Here is a 20,413-nt window from a genome sequence, read left to right as displayed (position 1 = left end):
TTAAATGAAACCCAAAAGTAGATAATCCTTGGCTCTTTCTGATCAGAAATGCTAGATATGTACATAGTTGAGTGTCTTCTAGAGAGTAACTAATCTAGAGCCTTTAGTATTTTATAAGAAGGGTGTCTTAGTCTTTTGGGGCTGCTGTAACAAAACATCAAAGACTGAGTAGCTTATAAACAACCAAAATTTCTCTCTCACAATTCTGGAATCTGGGAAGTCCAAGATCAAGGTGCCAGCAGATTCAGCGTCTAGTGAAGGCCTGCTTTCTGCTTCAAGTATGGTGCCTTCTCTCTGTGTCCTCAAATAGCGGAAGGGGTGAGGGACCTCTCTGGGATCTCTTTTATAAGGGCACTAATCCTATTCATGAGAACTCTGCCTTCATGACCTAATCACCTCCCAAAGCCTTCACTCCCTAATTCCATCATCTTGGGCATTAGGATTTCAACATATAAGTTTTGGGAGGACACAAACACTGCGAAAATATAGCAAAGGGAAATGAAGATCCAGAGATAGTGTGCCCAGCTCTAAGCCACACAGAAAGTTAGCATTGGTGCTAGGATTAGACCCAGGTTTTAGTGACTGCCAGTTCAGGAAACATACTGCCATAACATGTAACATTCTAAGAATGGACTCATATGGCATTCAAACTCGTAAGCATCCTAACTTGGTCTGTGAATTTATTTATTCATCCATCATCATTAAAGAAGGACTTATTAAGTGATTACTATGTACCTGGCACTATAAGTGTCCATGTTTACTTTATTCTAAGTATTTGCTGTGAGCATATACACACACACACACACACACACACAACAACAGCACTGTGAGCCATGAAATCTTAGCTCATCAAAGGTCATACCTTTGGTTTGGACCTCAGTCTTCTTCACCTCAACCCTGAATGTGACCACCTCAAGGACAAGCACATCTAAAGTTTCCCAAGCAGATCAACTTCTCTTTTAAGGACTTTCAGCCCTGGAGCTTCCATATATTTTTTCTGTTACCCTTTTTGTAATTATTCACCCTCACTTTCTCTGAGTTCTGCTTTTGTTTTCATCCTAGGTCTTTCATTCTACCATTTAAGATGATTTCTTCTTCTTCTAGGAGGAGAAAGGTCAGGTCTCAGCAGCCGTCTGAGAATTTCTCTTAGCCACTAAGTTATCCTTTGGCTTTTTGTCTAATAATATACATTATTAATACACATTATTTTGGTCTTTCTGCACAGATATTAATTTATTGGGACAGAAAAGGATCTTAGAGATGATCTAGTTCAACTACCTGGTTTCAGAGAGGACCCTTGGAGCCCAGAGAGAAGAAAATGGTTCAAGTAACTCAGCAAATTGGTGGCAGATCAATCCGTTGAAGGCAGGTTTCCTAACTGCCACACGAAGTTCCACCTCTGGCACCAAACTGCCCCTGAATTCTCTCTTTATAGACACTGCTGATCTGTTTTTAACTTTATCACTCAGCTCTTCCTCAAGGAATATAACTCACAGAGTTTCTTGGTTACCCATGCCAGTAAATGGTTAATCTCACTGAGTCCAAGGCCCTGGAAACTTCTGGGAGGGAGCCAGGTGAGCAAAGAGAGCAGATAAAGGCAGCACCTGCCTTGGGTTTGGAACAGCCTGAGGACACGGAGAGAATGTAAACACATTCTGCAAATCTTATTGTCTGACTCTGTGCCAGCGTCTTTTGGGTTCTTGTCATGGAAAATGTTTCCTCTGAGGTCATTCATTGAACAGAGGAGCACTGAATACCCTCCAGGGTGCCAACCCAGTCCCCCCTTTTGTCCAGGTTAAATAAGCAAGGGACTAATGTTTCATGGGCCTAGAAGGCCCACCTTTCAACAATACAGGCTGGGAGGTAGGGAAAAGGAGCCATTTAGAAAATACAGTGCTGTTCTGAACTGCTCCCTCCCCCTGGCTGCCCGCCCCCCTCCTTCCTCCAGTGCGGCCTCCCTCTGTTTGCTCACCCATACTTACAAGCACACGCCCTGCGTTTAGAGCAAGCGTTAATGTCTGTGCTTCCTCATAAATCTCGGGTTGCTGCCTGGAGCTATGTTTTTAATTCTGTGGTGGAGCTTTGAGATTCGAGAATGAGTAGAAAGGAGGGGCAGCGGATGGCTGTAGTAATGGAAGCCGTCATTGCTCCTTCCGGGGAGCTGGACTCCTCATTTGCTTCTTTGAACAGGAAGTTTATACCTCAGCACAGCATCTGTGAAGGCCAGCATGGAAGGAGAGGGGGGGCGTCGTGGGAAAAGATGTTGGCTATCTCACACTGTGCAAAAGGATGCATGGCTTCTCTCCGAAGAAAGAAAAATGTGTGGAATGAGCAAATGAACCCAGACTGGTGACCGGCTGGCATATTTTTCTAGTTCAGCTAAAAATGACTTCAAGGAGAGGAGTCTGACAAAAATAATTTTTGTCTCACAAAGCTTGTAATTGAAGAAAGTTTTCCCTCCATTGAACTTGAGCTCCTCTTTGTGTTGTTCAACCATATTTATTTTCCATGATTGGTCCTTTGGCACTTGTTTGATAGCTTCTTCTGTATAAGCCTCATCGCTTCAACATGCCTTTGCTTTTCTGGTGTAGGAAGCAAATCTTCTACTGGGCTGCTATGATGGTTTAAAGTAGTAATTGCTTGGGCCTTCCACCCTGCCAGCAACTGTATTTGAGTAGAATTTTGCGTATGAGTCACTGAGTAAAACGTGTAATTAACATGACTAAAGGAAGAACTCTGGTCTTTGAAAATTCTGGTCCTCAGTTTATATATCTATAAAATGAAAGAATTAGAAACACACCTCTAAGGGGCCTTCCAACTCAGACAGTCTAGGATCCTAAAAATCTCCAGCTATTATTATAAACCCTCTTCCTCTACCAAGTTCTTATGAGTCCCAATAGATCCTTTCTTTTACTTCTATACCTTTCTGTGAGGTTTTGAAATTTATCGGAAGTGAAGGGTACATTAACCTTCTTGCTTCCACTACTGTGGGAATGGAGGCCAGATCCAGCTGGTGTCTTTGAGGATAGAAAGTGCGAACAAAATAAGTTGCAGTAGGTGAACTCCTCTACTTCCGTAATGGGACGGTCAGCTTTCTATGTGTACCTGTTTAGGCCTGGGAAGCAGATAATAGTAAAATAGGCCCAGAGATCACTAGAGCATGGGCATCTGGAGTTCAGGGATTGGGCCTTATCCATTTCTCTACTCGAGGTAACACACTGCACAGAGAATGTGCTAATTAAATGGTGGAATTGAAGATAGACAACTTAGGAATGTTTCAGAGAACCAGCTCTAAGGTGATTTAAAAGATCATTTTTAACCTATTATAAAAGTTTTACAGAACTAGGCTTATTCAGTCTGAAGAACAGAGAATTGAAAGGGTGTTTTAAGGTGAATGAGAGTCTCTCTGATGGATTTAAGTTTAAGTAGGAAATTATATACATCAATACATTGATGGGAAACAGAAGCTGAACACATAAGAAATACCCTGGGACTCAGAATCAGATGAAAGAAGAGGGATTAATAGGTGAAGCAGAACATAGAAGATTCCAGCACCTCCTCTGTGCTAAAGATTTGCTCCTCTGGTTTTGTCTATGTCCAGAGATCATGGTGTTTTTCCTCCCTCTTTTTATTCTCTTCCACTAGTGGTTCTTGACTTGATGATATGATTAAACCTGGTCGTATTTTTTATCTTATGTCCTGTTAACTTCATCTATTTCTATCAAAAACATTTAAAAATTGCTTATAATTGTTGAATAAAATGAAAAAAAATATAAAGGCTCTAACAGTACCCAGTAAGCATTATGGTACATAATAGGGACTTAATATTTGCTTAGTCGGACAGAGCCTTCCAGCACACAAAACATTTTTTCTTTCATTATCCTCTTGTCCCTCATGAAATTGTTGTTACCTGAAGATGAGAAAGGTGGTGTGAAATGCCCAAAGACACAGAGCTAGCGAAAGCCAGGGTTTACACTCAGAGTATGATATTGGGAAGAGAGCTACCAAGTCTTTCTTTGCTAAATAATTTGATTTTGGCATTCTTTACCTGGGACTATACTCCCACATTGATTAATTTGACCAAAGCAGCTCAGCGAGAAAGACCCAATCTTCTCACCCTGACAACATAACATTTTTGTAATTTCCCCCATCCTTCTAGTGCTAACTTATTTTCCTATAATCTCATAATTGCTATTGTTGAGAGTATATAAAAATTTACAGTTCCTTTTGAGACAGAGATTTTCTTTCTGACCTTTAGCTAGGATCCCTGGGCAGGTTTTTTGCCCACAGATTATGGCAGGCTCCTTAGGGCAATTCTTTTAACTCTGTGTCTATTGGAAATAAAGCAGGCTATGTTGTGTAATGGCAGGAGCTTAACTTTGAATGTATTTTGTGACTATAGCCCAGGATGGTGAAAATACCCTTAACTGAAGTCTTGAGAGACCAGGGCTCTTACCAGCTCAGCCCTGTCTGCAGTGATGCTTTGGGAAAGTTTTAGTCCTTCCTGAGTCTCAATTTTCTCATCTCCAGAAAGAAGGCACTGGGCTATAGCTTCCAAAAGTCCTTCTAGCTCTGACATTCTACAGTTTATAAACCTTAAACTACTCTTCCACCACATGGTGGTTGATTTGTGCTTTTCCATGTTTGTAAAATAACGTGGTAGGTGCTAAAGTTTCCGAGGAGTGATGGGATAATACTGGGTGTAGGCTTTGCAGCAGAAGATCTGTTCCACTTAAGGAGGCTATTTTGATACCCCTAAATTACAGAAGCCATAATCCAGAGGCTTCTTATGGATCCTGTATGTCCTTGACAGGGTGAATGTTAGTAGCACCATGACCGTAACTGTCTACACCATTTACACAGAGTTACCAAGATCATAGAATATCACCACACTGAGACACTCTAAAGGACATATGGGGAAACTGAGATTCAGAAAGAGAAATGAGCTTGCCTATAGTCGCATAGTCATATAGCATTAAGTGTCAAAACCAAGACTAACACAACACTCCCTGACCTCCTGTTCATTGCATTTTTTACTCTACTCTTGTCACCTCGGATGACCACTTTCATGGTAAACACGAGTAACTGTTTAATAAAGCATTCCCAGTCATAAAGGCAACTATATTCTCTGCAGTTGCCCTAAGGAGACATTTGACAGAATATGATAGATTTTTATAGCACTCTAGTACTAAAAGTTTTGCGGAGAAATACCACCTTAGTTTTACCTTTGGAGAGACTGCGTGGTTGTAGATTTCTCTTCCCAGCTATCACCTTTGGAGCTCAGGAGAGAAGGTTGGCTGAGCTTGTATGTTTAGAAGTATACTACATCTCTGAGAAAGGGCATTGCCACACTTAAATTGATTGGTTATTTAGAAATAGGGTCCCTCTTGAATTTCATGCTTAAACTTCATTTGGGGTTTCCCTAAAGTGAAAGATATAAACTGTATTTACTAGGAAAGCTATCTTGGAAGATTTTCATTGCCTTTGAATAAAAGCTAAATTGCACCCAGCACATAAATTGACATATGAAGCAGTAAATAATTGTATCGTGCAAGTTGTTTTAAGGGACTCAAGCCAGAATGCTCCATTAACTAGCATGCATAGAATATTCATTGAGCTTAGGGCTTATTACCAGGCCAGCGGTGGGGGGGGGGGGGGAAGAATGAAGGAAAGTACAGGAGGGGAAGATAAATGTCAGTATAGCAGCTGAGAAAATGAAGGGTTAGAAAGGGAACTTTAGAGGTATTTATGATGTTTTTATTTTCCTCTCTCTTCTTTTTCTTTCTTTTTTTCCCCTTCCTTGGCAAAAGATTAAGTACAAAAAAGGTGGGTATCAGCCTTCAGATATAATCATCCAGAATCTGAGAACTGAGCAGCAGAATGAGCCAGGCTCTCTTCTTACTTCGCTTTTGAAAGAAGAAGCTGAGGAATCAGCCCGCTGGGGTGTTATATGCATACGTGTGAGATTGTGTTTATAGACATTTCTACACGGATAAACATTCAGAAACCACAATGACATTCCCAGAGGAATCCTGTCCTTAATACAGGAAGTGACAGCTTTGTGAAGGCATCACAACTGAGCTCTGGTTTTCCCTTGAGGTCTGGTTTTTCCTTCTAGATCCCAGGATTTAATTTCTAGAAGAAACGAGAGCTCTGTGATGTTCCATGGGGCTGCTTAGAATTACAGGCAACTTAGTTTTAAAGCTTATCGAACGCAAAGCACCTGAGCTAGGCTTAATCTCCAGGGACCTCTTTTGCACTCAGAGATGTCTAAAACCATAAACCATAAATTCTGATGGGTACATGCAAAAGCAGAGGCCACAGAAATTACAAATTTGTTATCCAATGTGGCCACATTCCCCTGCCACAACTTTCCTCCCATCACCACTCCCAAGCTGACTTTCTCTTGTTCTGTACTTGGGTTTACCAGATGACCAGGCTTGCGCTATAACAGATGGTTACTGCCTCCTACAAAACGTGGGTCAGGACTGTGACCAGGCATAGTCTTCCTATGAGCTCTGACGTGTTTGTTGCTGCAATTTTGGTAGATGGAATGTGTGCAGAGAATAGAGAACCATGAGGCATAGAAGCTGAGGTCACAGGGCGTTTTGAATTGGTCATCAACCCTCTTAAAGATCAGGCATACCCTCTTGGGAAGGTCCCAGTTCTTCCCAGTTCTTGGGAAGTCCCAGTTCTCTTCTCAGTCATTTCTTGCTTGGGTTTACTGCTTAGTGGATACTGTAGTTGTAGTCATCTTCCTTCTCCTCGAAACTGTCTCCCATGTTGACGATGTCTTCCATGTTTCAGCTCCTGTCCCACCACCTTGACTCTTCCTTCTTCCTTTCTCTTTTAACTTTGACCATCAGAATATTGGCATGAGTTCAGTATCCATATTTCCAGCCATGGCCTCTGTCCAGAGCACCAGAGTCACATTTCCAACCAGGCATTTACCCACAGAATTCTCAACAACATCTTGAACTCATCATGTTTGAAACCAAATCCACTCTTTTCTTCTCACCTCCTAAATGCCCTGGAGCAACTGAACTAGTTGGTCAGCCAATTATCTCAGCATCAATACAAAAGCTGACTGGGGCATTACATTCCCTTCCCACCCTTTTCTGTTTGTTTTAGTCTAATGAAAATGGCTAATCTAAAGAAAAACTCCTTTCTTGCAGGAGACAAGGAGAAGGCCTTAGGATCTACTGGGGAAATCCAGAGCAGCAGTCACTATTATCCCGTTGGAACCTGTGGTCCACTGAGGTGCCTTATGCTACCTTCACTGAACACCCTATGAAATACACCAGTGAGAAGTTTCTCAAAATCTGCAAGGTAGGAGACAGCTTGGGCATCACTCTCCAATTAGCTTTGTTGGTGAAGCTATGTGCTTTTAAAACATGCACTGTTAAAAAAAAAATAAGATACAACCTGGGGTTTATATAGATAAAAACTACAATAGGTTTATAGGACTTTTTCAGTAAACAGTAGAGCTATTTTATATTTGAAAAAATATATATATCAATATTTATAGTAACCATACCACTGCTGTTTCCTCTTTGCTAATCTCTGAGCAAAAACTGTAGTGTAATATTGTTTTAAAATTGCACTAGTATTGTTTGTCTGTGTTTATTGCTTACAGGGTACATAAAATTTTTGGTGTATAATTAAACTCGAATTATTTTATTCAGAGAAGGAATGTGGAATAGTGTGAAATATGAAGTCAGATATGGCTCGGTGGTCATGTTTAAGTCACTTTTTTTCTCTGGGCCTTGGTAGTCTCATCTCTAAAATGGACACAATGAACAACTGCCCTTCCTCTCAACCTCACTGGGCCATTGTAGGGTTAAATGTGATAAAGCATATATAAATGTTCTGTAAATCATAAAACAATTAAGAGTTATTTTTAATGCCTTTAAATTTCATCTCCCCGAGTAAATTTAAAATTCATCAGTGGCAGGGAGGTCCCCTTCTACTATTGTTTCATCTTCCCTAGGGAGACTTAAGCAGTCCTTGGACACTCTGAGTAGTCAGGAAGTAAAACAGCTGGAGCTGTAAATACAGTGAAAGAGCAACCTGTATACTTTCGACAATACCAGATGTACGCATAGGAGTGTGCTTACGGCCTAGAAATTCTTGCCTTCTCTGTTCTTTCTAAGTTTATCTTTATATGCTGTCATTCACTTCAGAATAGCATAACTTTATTTGCTATAAATTCAAAACATGACAATCTACATCTAAAGTCCTTCTGTGGTTGGATGGCATACATTACATTTCTTGCCTTATTTTAAACACATTTATTCATACAAGTGAATATGTATATGTATAAACAAATATTTTTAATTGGTAAGTTCCCTATTTTATAAAAAAGGATCTGAGGCAAAATGTATGTGGTTAGAGGCTAGATGGGACCTCCAATCCCCCTAACATGTAGGTGAAGTTGGCTTGAATCCCGTTCTGCTCTCAGCAAAGCTCAATTGTCCTCTCAAGATTTATGCAGATGTCCTCAGGGGCTTCTGGTCTCCAGGTTTGCCTCTGACACCAAGCTCTTGCAGGCACTAAATTAGTTCTTTGTATGGATCGTTTTGCTAGTCTTCCTGTTATACTCCTATTTCACAATACCTCAACCCATGCATCAACATCAGCCCCTAGCTTGACTCTTAACCACCCAAAATCAACAATAACAAAAAACCAAAATGAAAACCAGAAAGAACAACATAACACTGACACAAAGGCATTTATGTGAGAGTAGACTCACTGAGGACTTCTGGGAGATAGAGTGGGAGTTTACATCACAATAATGCCCCAAAATTCAAATGGAATATCTGTTCTCCTTATTTTTAAAAGACCTTATTAATAATAATGCTCAGATGCATCACTTCATAATCTCCTCTCCTTTCCTCTCTATCCTGCTCTTGTTCTTCCCCAAACTCCTGTTCTTTTTCTCTTTCTTATTAAAAGTGCAGAGTCATTTATCTGTTTCTTTTTTTTTTTAACACTTGTTAATCCAACTGAAATAACTTAAAAATGTATGTTTCCAAAGCCATTTCCTGCCTTTAAAGGAAAACTGGTTCTAATAATTAACTTAATATATATTTTGAAGTAGTAGTAATTCTTTTTTATTTTAAGTCAAAAATAAATGCCAACTGCCTGGGTTATTACGTCCAACACTTCCTGGGCAAAGTCTTCTCTTATTTCTCATATCTGGTGTGTTTAAGCACTTATTCTCTCAGTGTCCTTTGCTGGAAGAAATTCAGGGTAAAGGATTAAAAAAGAAATTCTATGAACTACAGAGAAATGCCACTGCATTACTCTAATACTTGATAGTGCTTTATTGTTTTTCTGCCATAGAGAAATAAAATTAAATAATTTAAAAGGAAGCTAAAAAATAAAATATCAAAAGGGGGATGGAGAAAAAGGGGGAATGGAATAACTGTTCCCCAAATGCCCATGAACACAATTAGCAGACTGGAGCATTAAGTTTTGTCCAAGACTTCCTATCAGCCAAGGCTAAAGGGGAAACTTGATGTTCATATAGCTCTCCTTGGATGGAAGAAGGAACAACAGGTGTGTGTGTGTGTATGTGTGCACCTGCATGCATGGCTATGAGCACCATGAGTGGTTGGTTAGTTAGTTGGTTGGTTTCCAGTCAATCAAACTACTTTTTGAATCTGTTAAGTGTATTTTCTTTAAAGCTTTTCTCATTAAATTATTCTTCTAAAGTCTTTATTTCGTTCCCGAAAACAATCTGGAACTTTTATTTGCCAAGCCATTTCTCAGTTAAAGGCCACCCCAAGTCCCAGCTCCCTAAGAAAACAAGTGATCTCAGTCTGGGATATGAGATGATGACTACTCTGATCCAGTTCTTTGTGTCTTGATTTCTCTTTTGTTGTTGGTTTTTATGTCACAAAGTTATTTGTGTTTAGGACATTTTCCAAAATTGGCTTTGATTAATATTCAGTTTTATTAATGTAAAAGTATAAATAAGAAGAACAGTAATTCTGGGGATATAGAATCCCTTTTGTATGAATATTTTGACATGATAAGATTTTAAAAGGGTGATATAAACTCTAGTTTTTTCATTTCCCCTATGAATGAAATAGGAAAAGGTAGAAGAACATGGGGGAAATGCATAACTAAATAAAATACTTGAAGCAATTTAATTCAATTTAGCAAACCTATTATGGCAGAGGAGAGGGAATCATGTACAGCTGAGATATCCACAGTCAAAAATTTCAAATTATTTACAATCTAATTGAATAACTTATTTTTAAAAGTACTTTTATAAAATTCATTTTTTTTGTTTTTACTCAGAGTCTTTTCTTCTACAGAACCTGGACTCTCTCTATTTAACAAATGTTTTCTGGTACTTAAAATGTGCAGCTATTCTGATTGTTGTTAAGAATACGAACATAAATGAGACAAGATTCTTGCCTTTGTGGAAGGCATTGCTTAATAGAGGAGGCAGATAAAAATGCAAAGATTTTTAAATAAGTGCTAAAGAACTGAAACAGAGTTTGGATCAGATGAAGAGACTTGGAGATAGTTGAAGGTACATGGAGTATCTTAGACACAGACAGTTTAGCTGGAGTTTAATCTTGTATATTTCCCACCATAATGGTATTGGCTCAGATGATAAGTATAAGGACCTAAACTAAGTTAGGAGTTCTAGGAATGGAGAGAAGATGAAGAGATTTTGAGATATTCGGGGTATCAATGGAAGACGGTAACTGCCATGGTATGGTTGGTGAAGGAGAGGAAGAAATCAAAGATGGCATAGTCTGGTTTGGGTAGGTGATGAGTCCATTAATTTGAATGGGGAAAACTGAAAAAAGAGTAGGTTTAAAGGTTCAGTTGAAGACATGCTGAGTTTGAAAGGTCCATGGAATGTGGGGTTGAGTTGGTGACCAGGCAGTGAGAAATTTGGGTCTTTCTGAAGCTCAGGAGAGAAAGTTGAGCTGTTTATATAGGTTTCAGACCATACAACACTGGGTCGAAGCTGAGTGATGGGGTTGATTGGTCAGAAAAGTACCTGAGGAAGAAGAATTAATGGAAAAAATTGCATTCAAATTCAAATTTATACTATCTCTAAGTCCTTCAGCACTGATATAAAAAAATCACCATCAAATTTATGAAATACTAGGTCAAAATACATTACTTCTTTTACCCATCTCACTAACTCTATATCACTTCTACTTCCGGTAAATGTGATGGTCAAATGGCTTCTTTCCAGACATTCTTGCTTATCTCCAAGCCTTACCAACTTTTTTCAACTTGTGCACGCACATACTTTGCATTACTCATATAAAACAGTTGTGAAAATAGGAAATAATATTTTTGGTATTGATTTTATATTACAAGACATAAAAATAATCTCATCAGTTATGTAATTACACTTTATATTTATTGATTACAGTTTGTATGTATTCATGTAATTCAAGTAACAAAAACCCTTTGAGGGCAGGATGCTATCTCCACTTTAAAGTGAAGGTACTTAGAGTGACTAAGTGAATTGACTGAGGTATTATAATAATAACTGTATTTTCACACCCAAACAATTTGCAAATGCTCAGGGAAATAGTTAAAAACCAGAAAGAACTCTGTGTGTGTGTGTGTGTTCATAATCATTGCTATGATATAATATGATATGATACTTTACAACCAAGGTTAATTATTCTCAATTGTTTCATCCACTTTATATTTGCAACTTTTAGCATTATCTTTCCTCTTTTAACCATTTGTAACAGAATCAGATTTGTTTGCCCAATGGGCAGCAAGCCAAACGCTTAGATGCCGAGGTTTTCAGCAGAGAAAGGGTTTACTCACGAGGCAGCCAAGCAAGGAGATGGATGAAAAGATCTCAAGTCAGCCTCCCCAAAGACAAGGGCCTTGGGATATTTATGGGATAAAGAAACAGGGTGGTCTGAGGCATGGGGAAACGTGATTGGAGGCAAGAAAAAACTGAGGTAATCTGTGTTCTGTGCAGGCGTATCGGAGTTACATTCTTCTTCTTAGGGTGCTTATTCAGAAAATGATGGTGTTGGTATAATCTGAGGGTGGAGTTTTTGGCCTTCTGACATCAAAAGGTCATCCTCTGGACACTTACACAGTTGAACGGTCGGTGGTCTCGACCAATTTGAACTGGACAAGACTAGCTCCATGTTCCTGAAAAACAACTTAAGCCACCATTTCTATGGCCACCCATAAGTTAGAGGCGTTATTTATAGGGGGCAGTTAAATGAATCTTGTGATATATTCTCTAACCTACATGAAGCTTGGAGGGCATGCAATTTGCAGGAACAATTAAAGAGAGCTTAGTCAATGAAGACAGGTTACAGAATAGTATTTATTAAGCAAGTTATAGTTCAAGGGATCTAATTGATGACTGCCCTTGGTTTCACGTTGTCTTGCTGAGTTCTTGGACTGTGTGGAGTCTTGCTGAGAGGAACTAGTGATTGAGCCCAGAGCTGTAGAATAATAGTGAATGGATTATGGATGCTCTACAGCTTAATCAAAGTGATTTACAGACCAACCCTTTTTACTTTTGTCTGGCATCTTTCTCCTTATTTTCAAGGGAATTATGAAAGTGAACCAATGTTTTAGCAATCAAATGTAACTTTATACTCTTAACCCCTTGGTTTCCTGCCACATTAATTCAACAAATATTTATTTAATTATTTATATATTTTTTATTTTAATTTTTTTTTGGCCACGCGGCTTTTGGAATCTTAGTTCCCTGACCAGGGAGTGAACCCGGGCCCTGGCAGTGAAAGCGCTGAGTCCTAACCACCGGACTGCCAGGGAATTCCCTAACAAATATTTACTGAATACCTACCTGGCATTGAATACTACATGCTGAGCAATGCTGTAGATAATTGTTGGGATAGCAAGAAGAATAAAACAGATTTTGCCCCCAGACATTTATAGTGTAGAGGAAGAAGGCAAAAAAGGTAATGAACAAATTATAATTTAATGTGCAAATACTGTTGATAGAGAGATTCAAAGTTTTTATCAGAGCCCAGCAGAGAGAACAGATAAGTCCAAAAGTTAACAAATGTGATAACATTTGATGTGAAACTCAAGGTAAGAGTGATTTAAGCATCAAAGCAGGTGGGGAAAGACATTTTAAATAAAAGAAACATGATTAGAAGCTGCAAATTACAGAGGTGTATAAAATGTTCTTGGACAAAGAGTCGTGCACTTAAGCTAGAGTTTAAAGTGTGTGTGTGCGCGCGCGCGTGCGCGTGTGCACGGGGAGGGCTGGGAAAATTGAATAGGATGAGGATGGAAATTAGGATTTGTAGAAACAACCCTTTTGTAGGAAAAAAAGCTTTTGCCGCATCTTCCTTTTTCCGTCTATATGCCTGAACATACCCACAGTCATGGTGTCTCTATAAAGATAATTCCAAGTAATACGTGCAAGGATGATATAAACATCTGTTTATCTTCTGTTCAGCTGTGTGGTTTCCCAAGGGGTTTCCATTGCTGGGTATTGGATGGACTTTTTACTGCAACATGCTTCACTTGCTGCATGGTGTGGCTGGAACCTGTAGCCTGAAGGCTTGGAAAACCTGCTCAGCTAAAGAATGTGGGCCTGCAGGCATGAAACCTGGTCTCTTTACCCAGTGTAAACAGGAAGCAAGTGATGGCTGTAATAAGGAAAACTGAGACTCTGGGCAGTGAACTGCTGGCAGACAGCATCTGAAGCAAACCAGGGGCCCAGTCACTCAGCTGGTAAATAATCGCTGTAAAGTCAAGAAGAACATTACACACTCACACACACACACACACACACACACACACACAGACCTATACTTTACCCTAACCAGCACATAGGCCCTATGTAACCGGAGTTGTTAAAACTTGACCCTCTGTTTTTGAGACTGGAATAAAAGAGAGAGCCAAGGGTGGGTGTATAAAAGCTTTTAGAGAAAAGTATGTGGCTGGTGGCATTCATATCAAATGACACCGCGTTCCTGTCACACAGATTGAGTTCAGGTGCTTGAAATGCTCAAGAGCCAGCTTGGGGACTTGGCCTTTTGTCTGCCTCCTTCAATGCACAGCTTGTCCCTCTGTCTTCACGGCCCCTCCTCTTTTTAAAGGGCTCACAGAAATGACTAGAAATGAAGTGCATCTGACTCGAATGAAATGCCAAGTTCACTGAGTATGAAATAGTGTCAGCTTTTTCTTTCTAGCACTTTGATTCTGAGGCCACAGAGAATTCTCATGAAATAAAGCTTATGATGAGGACTGGGGAGGCATCCAGTAACCCAAACTGATATATATTGATCTGTGAAAAGGCATCCTGACAATCCAGAGAGTGTTGACCATGGAAATGTTGAGGTGAATTGATGAATTGCACTTTGGACTTCTGGAAATCATAGTTCAGTGATGACAGTGATGATGTAGTTAATGATTTATTGACAATATTCATTATTGACAATAGGCTTCCTTTAATGCTTTTGCAATATGACTCCAAATTCCAGCCTCATCTTATTCACCTTCCCCAACCCTTCCTGAAAGACATTAACATGTGGGCACACACACATAGAGCTTATTACAAACCCTTTGTTTATTAAAGTTAGTTTAATCTATGCAACCAACCTATGAGTTTGATGGTATTAATAACCTTATTTTATAGAAAGGAAACTATAAAATTCAGAGAGGTTAGATAACTTGCCCAAGGTCACACAGCTAGTGAGGGCCCTATTTGCAATGTAAGAGCAGATCTGTTTGATCTTAATACTCATGTTACATCATGCTATATACTTCCTTTAGTTCAGTGGTTCTCAACAGGAGACGATTTTACCCCTGGGGCACATTGGCAATATCTGGGCAACACTATTGGTTGCCATACCCGGGGGTGTGGTGCCACTGGTATCTGGTGGGTAAAGCTAGGGATGCTGCTTAACTTCCTAAAATACAGAGGACATACTCCCCTGCAGCAGAGAATTATTTGGTCCAAAACAACAGTAGTTCCAAGGTAGAGAAATCTTGGGTTAGTTGTATAGATGGACAGCCATACTTCTGACTTTAATTCTTAGAAAATTGGATGAAATATTTGAGATGCCTACATGAAATGCAACATAATAAAAAATAATTTTTGCCTTGAGTATTTGGCGGGGCATTGTGGAAGAGATAGGATTTGAGCTTGGTTTTGAAAAATGAGTAAGAGCGTGAGCACTATAGATCTTTGTGGATTGAACAGACTGTCAGAGCTAGAGGTTCTTAGGCAAGCTTAATACAGTGGGGTTTTTGTTTTTGTTTTTTAAATTCTTATTTATTTATTTATTTATTTATTTTTGGCTGTGTTGGGTCTTCGTTTCTGTGCGAGGGCTTTCTCTAGTTGCGGCAAGCGGGGGCCACTCTTCATCGCGGTGCGCGGGCCTCTCACTATCGCGGCCTCTCTTGTTGCGGAGCACAGGCTCCAGACGTGCAGGCTCAGTCGTTGTGGCTCGTGGGCCCAGTTGCTCCGCGGCATGTGGGATCCTCCCAGACCAGGGCTCGAACCCCTGTCCCCTACATTGGCAGGCGGACTCTCAACCACTGGGCCACCAGGGAAGCCCAATACAGTGGGTTTTTTAAAAAAATTTTTTAGAGGAAAAGACTTTTAAAAATAAGATCTTACTTAGAACCCCAATACATAAAACCTATAAAAATAGAGCAGCTCAGATTGATGTGATTATAAGGACTGAAGCTTACCTTTTACCTTTTCTTCCATATCTTCTCCCCAGATCCTCAGGTATCTGTTGTTTTAACACTATTAATAATGGCACTTTCTTCCTTTTCAAAAGAATCCTGGTTTGGATGATAAATTATATGGTCACCCAACCTATGAAGAAATCTAGTGTTCTAAGGAACAAGTTATGAAAATTATTGAGCCTGATTTTTTCTCTATCCCTTTTGAAAATGAGGAACATAAATTCTTTCCTAAATATTAGGATTTCATTCAAATGCTTCTAGCAACTTACATAACTATAATATAGATATCAAAACCTGGAAATTAAACATTGGTACAATACTATTAACTAAACTACAGACCTTATTTAAATTTCATCAATTTTTTGTTTTGTTTTTCCTAATGTCCTCTGTCTGCTCCAGGATCCAATCCAGGATCCCATATTACATTTAATTATCCTGTCTCTTTATTCTGTTTCACAGTCTTTCCTTTATTTTCATGACCTTGGTGCTTTTGAAGAATACTGGTCGGTTATTTTGTAGAATGTTCTCACTGTGGGTTTGCCTGATGCTTTCTCATGATTAGATTGAAGTCTGCTTTTTTGGGGGCACAGGTACTGCAGAAATGATGTTGTGTCCTTTCACTACCTCATATTGCAGGCTCACGATGCCTGTATGTCTTATTACCAATGATGTTAACCTTGATCAGTTGTCTAAGATGGGGTATGCTATATTGCTCCTTTGTAAAGTTAGTATTTTTCCCTTTATAATTGATAAATATTTTGGAAGAGGTACTTTGATGCTCAACCCATGTTTTCTGAAGTCATGGTTTCTGAGTAGAATTTAATATAGCCTTTGGCATCTAGGGAACTTTTATTATTTTAAAATAGTGCATATCACAGGTTTTTACAAAAGTGCTTTCTGGAGTCTATCATGCGTATTAAAGAAATGGCATTCAAAGTCTGAAACTGAAGGGAATAGGACTAAGGAAGCTAAAATCGTTCTTGCTTGTAAGTGATAATATTTATGTCTATAAATAGTATGCTTTAAAAATATTTTTGAGCAATGCACTTGGATCTGATGAGATTGGTATTTAACATCATTATCATTTTTATTATTTTCCCATTTTCAGATGTGTAAACTAAGGCTCAGGGAGATTAAATGATTTGTCCAAAGTCTAATCATCAGTAACAGATAGGGCAAGGGAACATACATTTTTCCCACTATACGCAGTGATGGAATGGACATGGTTAGATTGCAGTGAGTTCCATATCACTGGATATGTCCATGTAGAGGGGTGTGGCTTCTTGGAGAGGATGAGTCTAGGCAAATTAAACAATAGATGAGTGGCTGGAATCTATAAACCTAAGATCGCTTCTGACCTTGATTATTATTCCATGTTATTAGTTTATTCTTCCGATTTTGCTTTTCTCTCTTGGAAACTTAAGAAAGAACACTTCTTTCTGACTTTCTTTCTTTTTTTAAAGATACTGGTGATGTATTTTCTTTTCTTGTTTTTTATAAATTTTATTTATTTATTTATTTGTTTATTTTTGGCTGCATTGGGTCTTTTGTTGCTGCGCGTGGGCTTTCTCTAGTTGCAGTGAGCAGGGGTCACCCTACATTGCAGTGTGCGGGCTTCTCATTGTGGTGGCTTATCTTGTTGTGGAGCACAGGCTTTAGGCACGCAGGCTTCAGTAGTTGTGGCATGCAGGCTCAGTAGTTGTGGCTCGCAGGCTCTAGAGTGCAGGCTCAGTAGTTGTGGCACACGGGCTTAGTTGCTCCGCGGCATGTGGGATCTTCCCGGACCAGGGCTCGAACCCGTGTCCCCTGCATTGGCAGGTGGATTCTTAACCACTGCACCACTAGGGAAGTCCCCTTTCTGGCTTTCTTATCCAATCAACTAAAGAACTGGTGGAGTTTGCTGTAAGGGACGATGTCCTCCTTTCCAGAATCCTCAGACTACATGACTATAGTTTGTTTCATTCAATGATACTAATATTTAGATCCATTCTAAGGTCTTAAAGAGGATGCTAGGACTGGGAACTAGTAATAAGAGGTAACTTCTGTCTGTCTTTGTCACTATAGACTCATGGAAAACAAGCAAAATCCTACTTGTCTGTTGGATTCTTTAGTCAGTGATCTTTAGAAGTGAGTCTGTTTTTTAAATTAAGGTTTGACATTATCTAATTTGGTAAATATTTCTTGAACTAAAGTAGAGGGACAAGTACCTTAGTTTATTTTGAAAACCCACAGATATTGAGGTACTCTAGCAAACTCTATGTTGTTTATCATAAAGTCACTATTTTTTTAACTTCTGATATCATCCCACAACCATAGATTTAAATGCATCTTTTCAAAAGAGCAAACTGAGGCTCGAAAAGCAGAAGAGAATTTACAATGTCACAGAGCAAGTAAATCAGCAGTATTATTTGCATGGCTTTTCTTTCTTTCTTTTTTTTTTCTTATAGGTTAGGTCAAATAGTAGTGATGTATATATTCTAAATTTTAGATTCTTTTTCTTACCAACAGGGAAACTAAGCCTACAATGGAGAAGTGGTTGCCCAAGGGCAATTTGGTATAAAATTAAGAATCCAGGATAAAACCTATATTGAAAATGGGATTATGGGGAAAGACTACAGGCTCCTCTTTCTTCATTGAATCGTCATTCTGTATTAGTCCCTCAAAGCCAAGATTGGCCTCCTCACGGAGAAAAGGAAAAACAATGGTCACTTTATTGAACATGCTTAATAATTTAGATTGATATTGGAATATACTCTAAAAGTTTTAATTTAGACTTGTAAGCCAGTTGCCTAGGAAATATATTTGGATCTCACTGTGAGTAGGCCCTTATTCCTAATGTTCCTTTTTGCCATGGTGCAGAAAGTGGAGTAATTCTGGACAAATCATTTACCTTCTATGAGTCTTGATTTCCAACACGGGAATATCATACCTTCTTTTACTTACCTGATAGGCTTATACTGGAATGAGAAATGGATATACAAGAGCTTATTGGAAATACAAAGATATGAGCTTTCCTAATTCATTTCCTTCTTTATATCTCTGTTTGCAGTGCTCCCTGAATTACCCTCCTCTTAACCCAATTCAACTTGATTTGACCAAAAGAAGGAATTTTTTTTCACTCATTTAACTTAAAGTTCAGGATAGGCTGATCCAGTAACCCAAATGGCTTTGTGAAGAATTTCTCTCTCTCCATGTCTTAGTTCTTTCACTTTTGTTGGTTTCAGTCTCAGTCAGGTTCTCACTGTATGGCCAAAATGACCATGAATACCTCCGGGCTTGGATGCTATCAGTTTCACAACCACATTTGTCATGTGCCCATACCTGAATCAATCTCCTCGACCAGAAGAATGGATTCCTCTGATTGGTTAGGACTGAGTCATGTGCTAAAGTCAGCTCCACTTAAGCTATTTGGACTAAATGGAAGAATGTGGTTCTCCAAAGGAAAATCGAGGTACTCTTATTGGAAGAAGAGTCTCAAATGGAGGAAAGGATGCTGGCTTGGAAAGAACAGCAGCTGTCAGATAGGCCCTCTCTAACTTCATTTCACCCACTGAAACCCTATTAACCCTTAAAGGATTGTCTCAAGAGTTTCCTTTTGAAGTCACTCCTAATCCTCTAACCACGTATGATTTCTCCCTCTTTTGTGTTTCTTTAGCATCATGTGCCTCTTTTTGCTGTTTATTTTCGTGGACTTTGTACGATCATCACAAGTTCATTTTTTATGTTATTATAGTGTCACTTCTGTGAGGGCAGAGGCTATATCTCCCTTGTCTTTGAGTCTTCAGCAGTACCCAACTGGTGTCTGATCCATAATAGACTATCAGCAAATATTTATTAAACTGACTTCTTAATGTTGTACAAGTTATGAATAATGAAAAATAAACAAGGTGTGGCAGCTAATTTTATTATGTACATGATTTATTAACTGATTAATTTATTAAAAGACTAACAGAAGCAATGTTAACAATTCTGAGATACGATTTCTGTTTAAGAAGTAAGAATAACTGCAGCTCCAGGAGAGTGGTCAACTTTTGTGAGCACTGGCTGAGGAGGGGGTGTCTCTGGACCTACTCTGCATTCACTAACTCTGTGCCTTCTTTTCCTCTTCAGTCGTCTGGGTTTATGTCTAAGCTTGTTCCAGCTATCCAGAATGCCCACAGGAATTCCACTGGATCTGGAAGAGAAAAGGGATTGATGGTGTTAACTGAACCCGTTTAGACTGAGACCTACATGGGTCTGATGTCATTCATTGGAAACTGCAACAAACTTGGCTATTCCCTTGCCCGGGGGAGTGTTGGTTTTTGACACTCTTTTGGGGGGATAAGTACATCATCCATAGCTACAACATTACTGAAGATTCTGTTTCAGCCCACCATATTTTTGGACGGAAACAATTAGTTACTGTTAAATAGTATTACATGATTTTGAAGATTCAGTATCTCAGGGGACCTAAAAGCTTGATTAGACTGATAAATGCACACTTCAGACCTTATATAAGGTTAATCAAATTTCTTAAAACCAGAAAATAAATCCTCCTGAGCCCATCAAATAATGTTGGCAAATGAGTGACAAATGAACACCTGATCATAAACTTGGGGAGGACCCTCTGGGTTCTTGTTTCTCTGTCCTCTAAATGTAGACATGTTCTGGGTCTTTATTTCAGCCCTCTGATCCCGATCTTCTCTCTTACTGGGATCTCAATCTATATAATTTTAGC

General features: G+C 39.1%; 1 protein-coding gene across 1 annotated transcript in view; it reads left to right on the top strand.

Annotated features, from left to right (window-relative positions):
• TPRG1 (tumor protein p63 regulated 1) overlaps positions 1-20,001 on the top strand; it is a 332,481-nt gene extending 312,480 nt beyond the window's left edge. The window contains 2 exon segments of the mRNA XM_061193285.1: positions 7,176-7,329; positions 19,807-20,001. Of these exon segments, the coding sequence (XP_061049268.1) occupies positions 7,176-7,329; positions 19,807-20,001 (349 nt within the window).
• The last annotated feature ends 412 nt before the right edge of the window (positions 20,002-20,413 follow it).

Source organism: Eubalaena glacialis, chromosome 6 (assembly GCF_028564815.1).
Source record: "Eubalaena glacialis isolate mEubGla1 chromosome 6, mEubGla1.1.hap2.+ XY, whole genome shotgun sequence".
NCBI classification, from domain to species: Eukaryota; Metazoa; Chordata; class Mammalia; order Artiodactyla; family Balaenidae; genus Eubalaena; species Eubalaena glacialis.
This window is presented reverse-complemented; position numbering and strand designations above follow the sequence as displayed.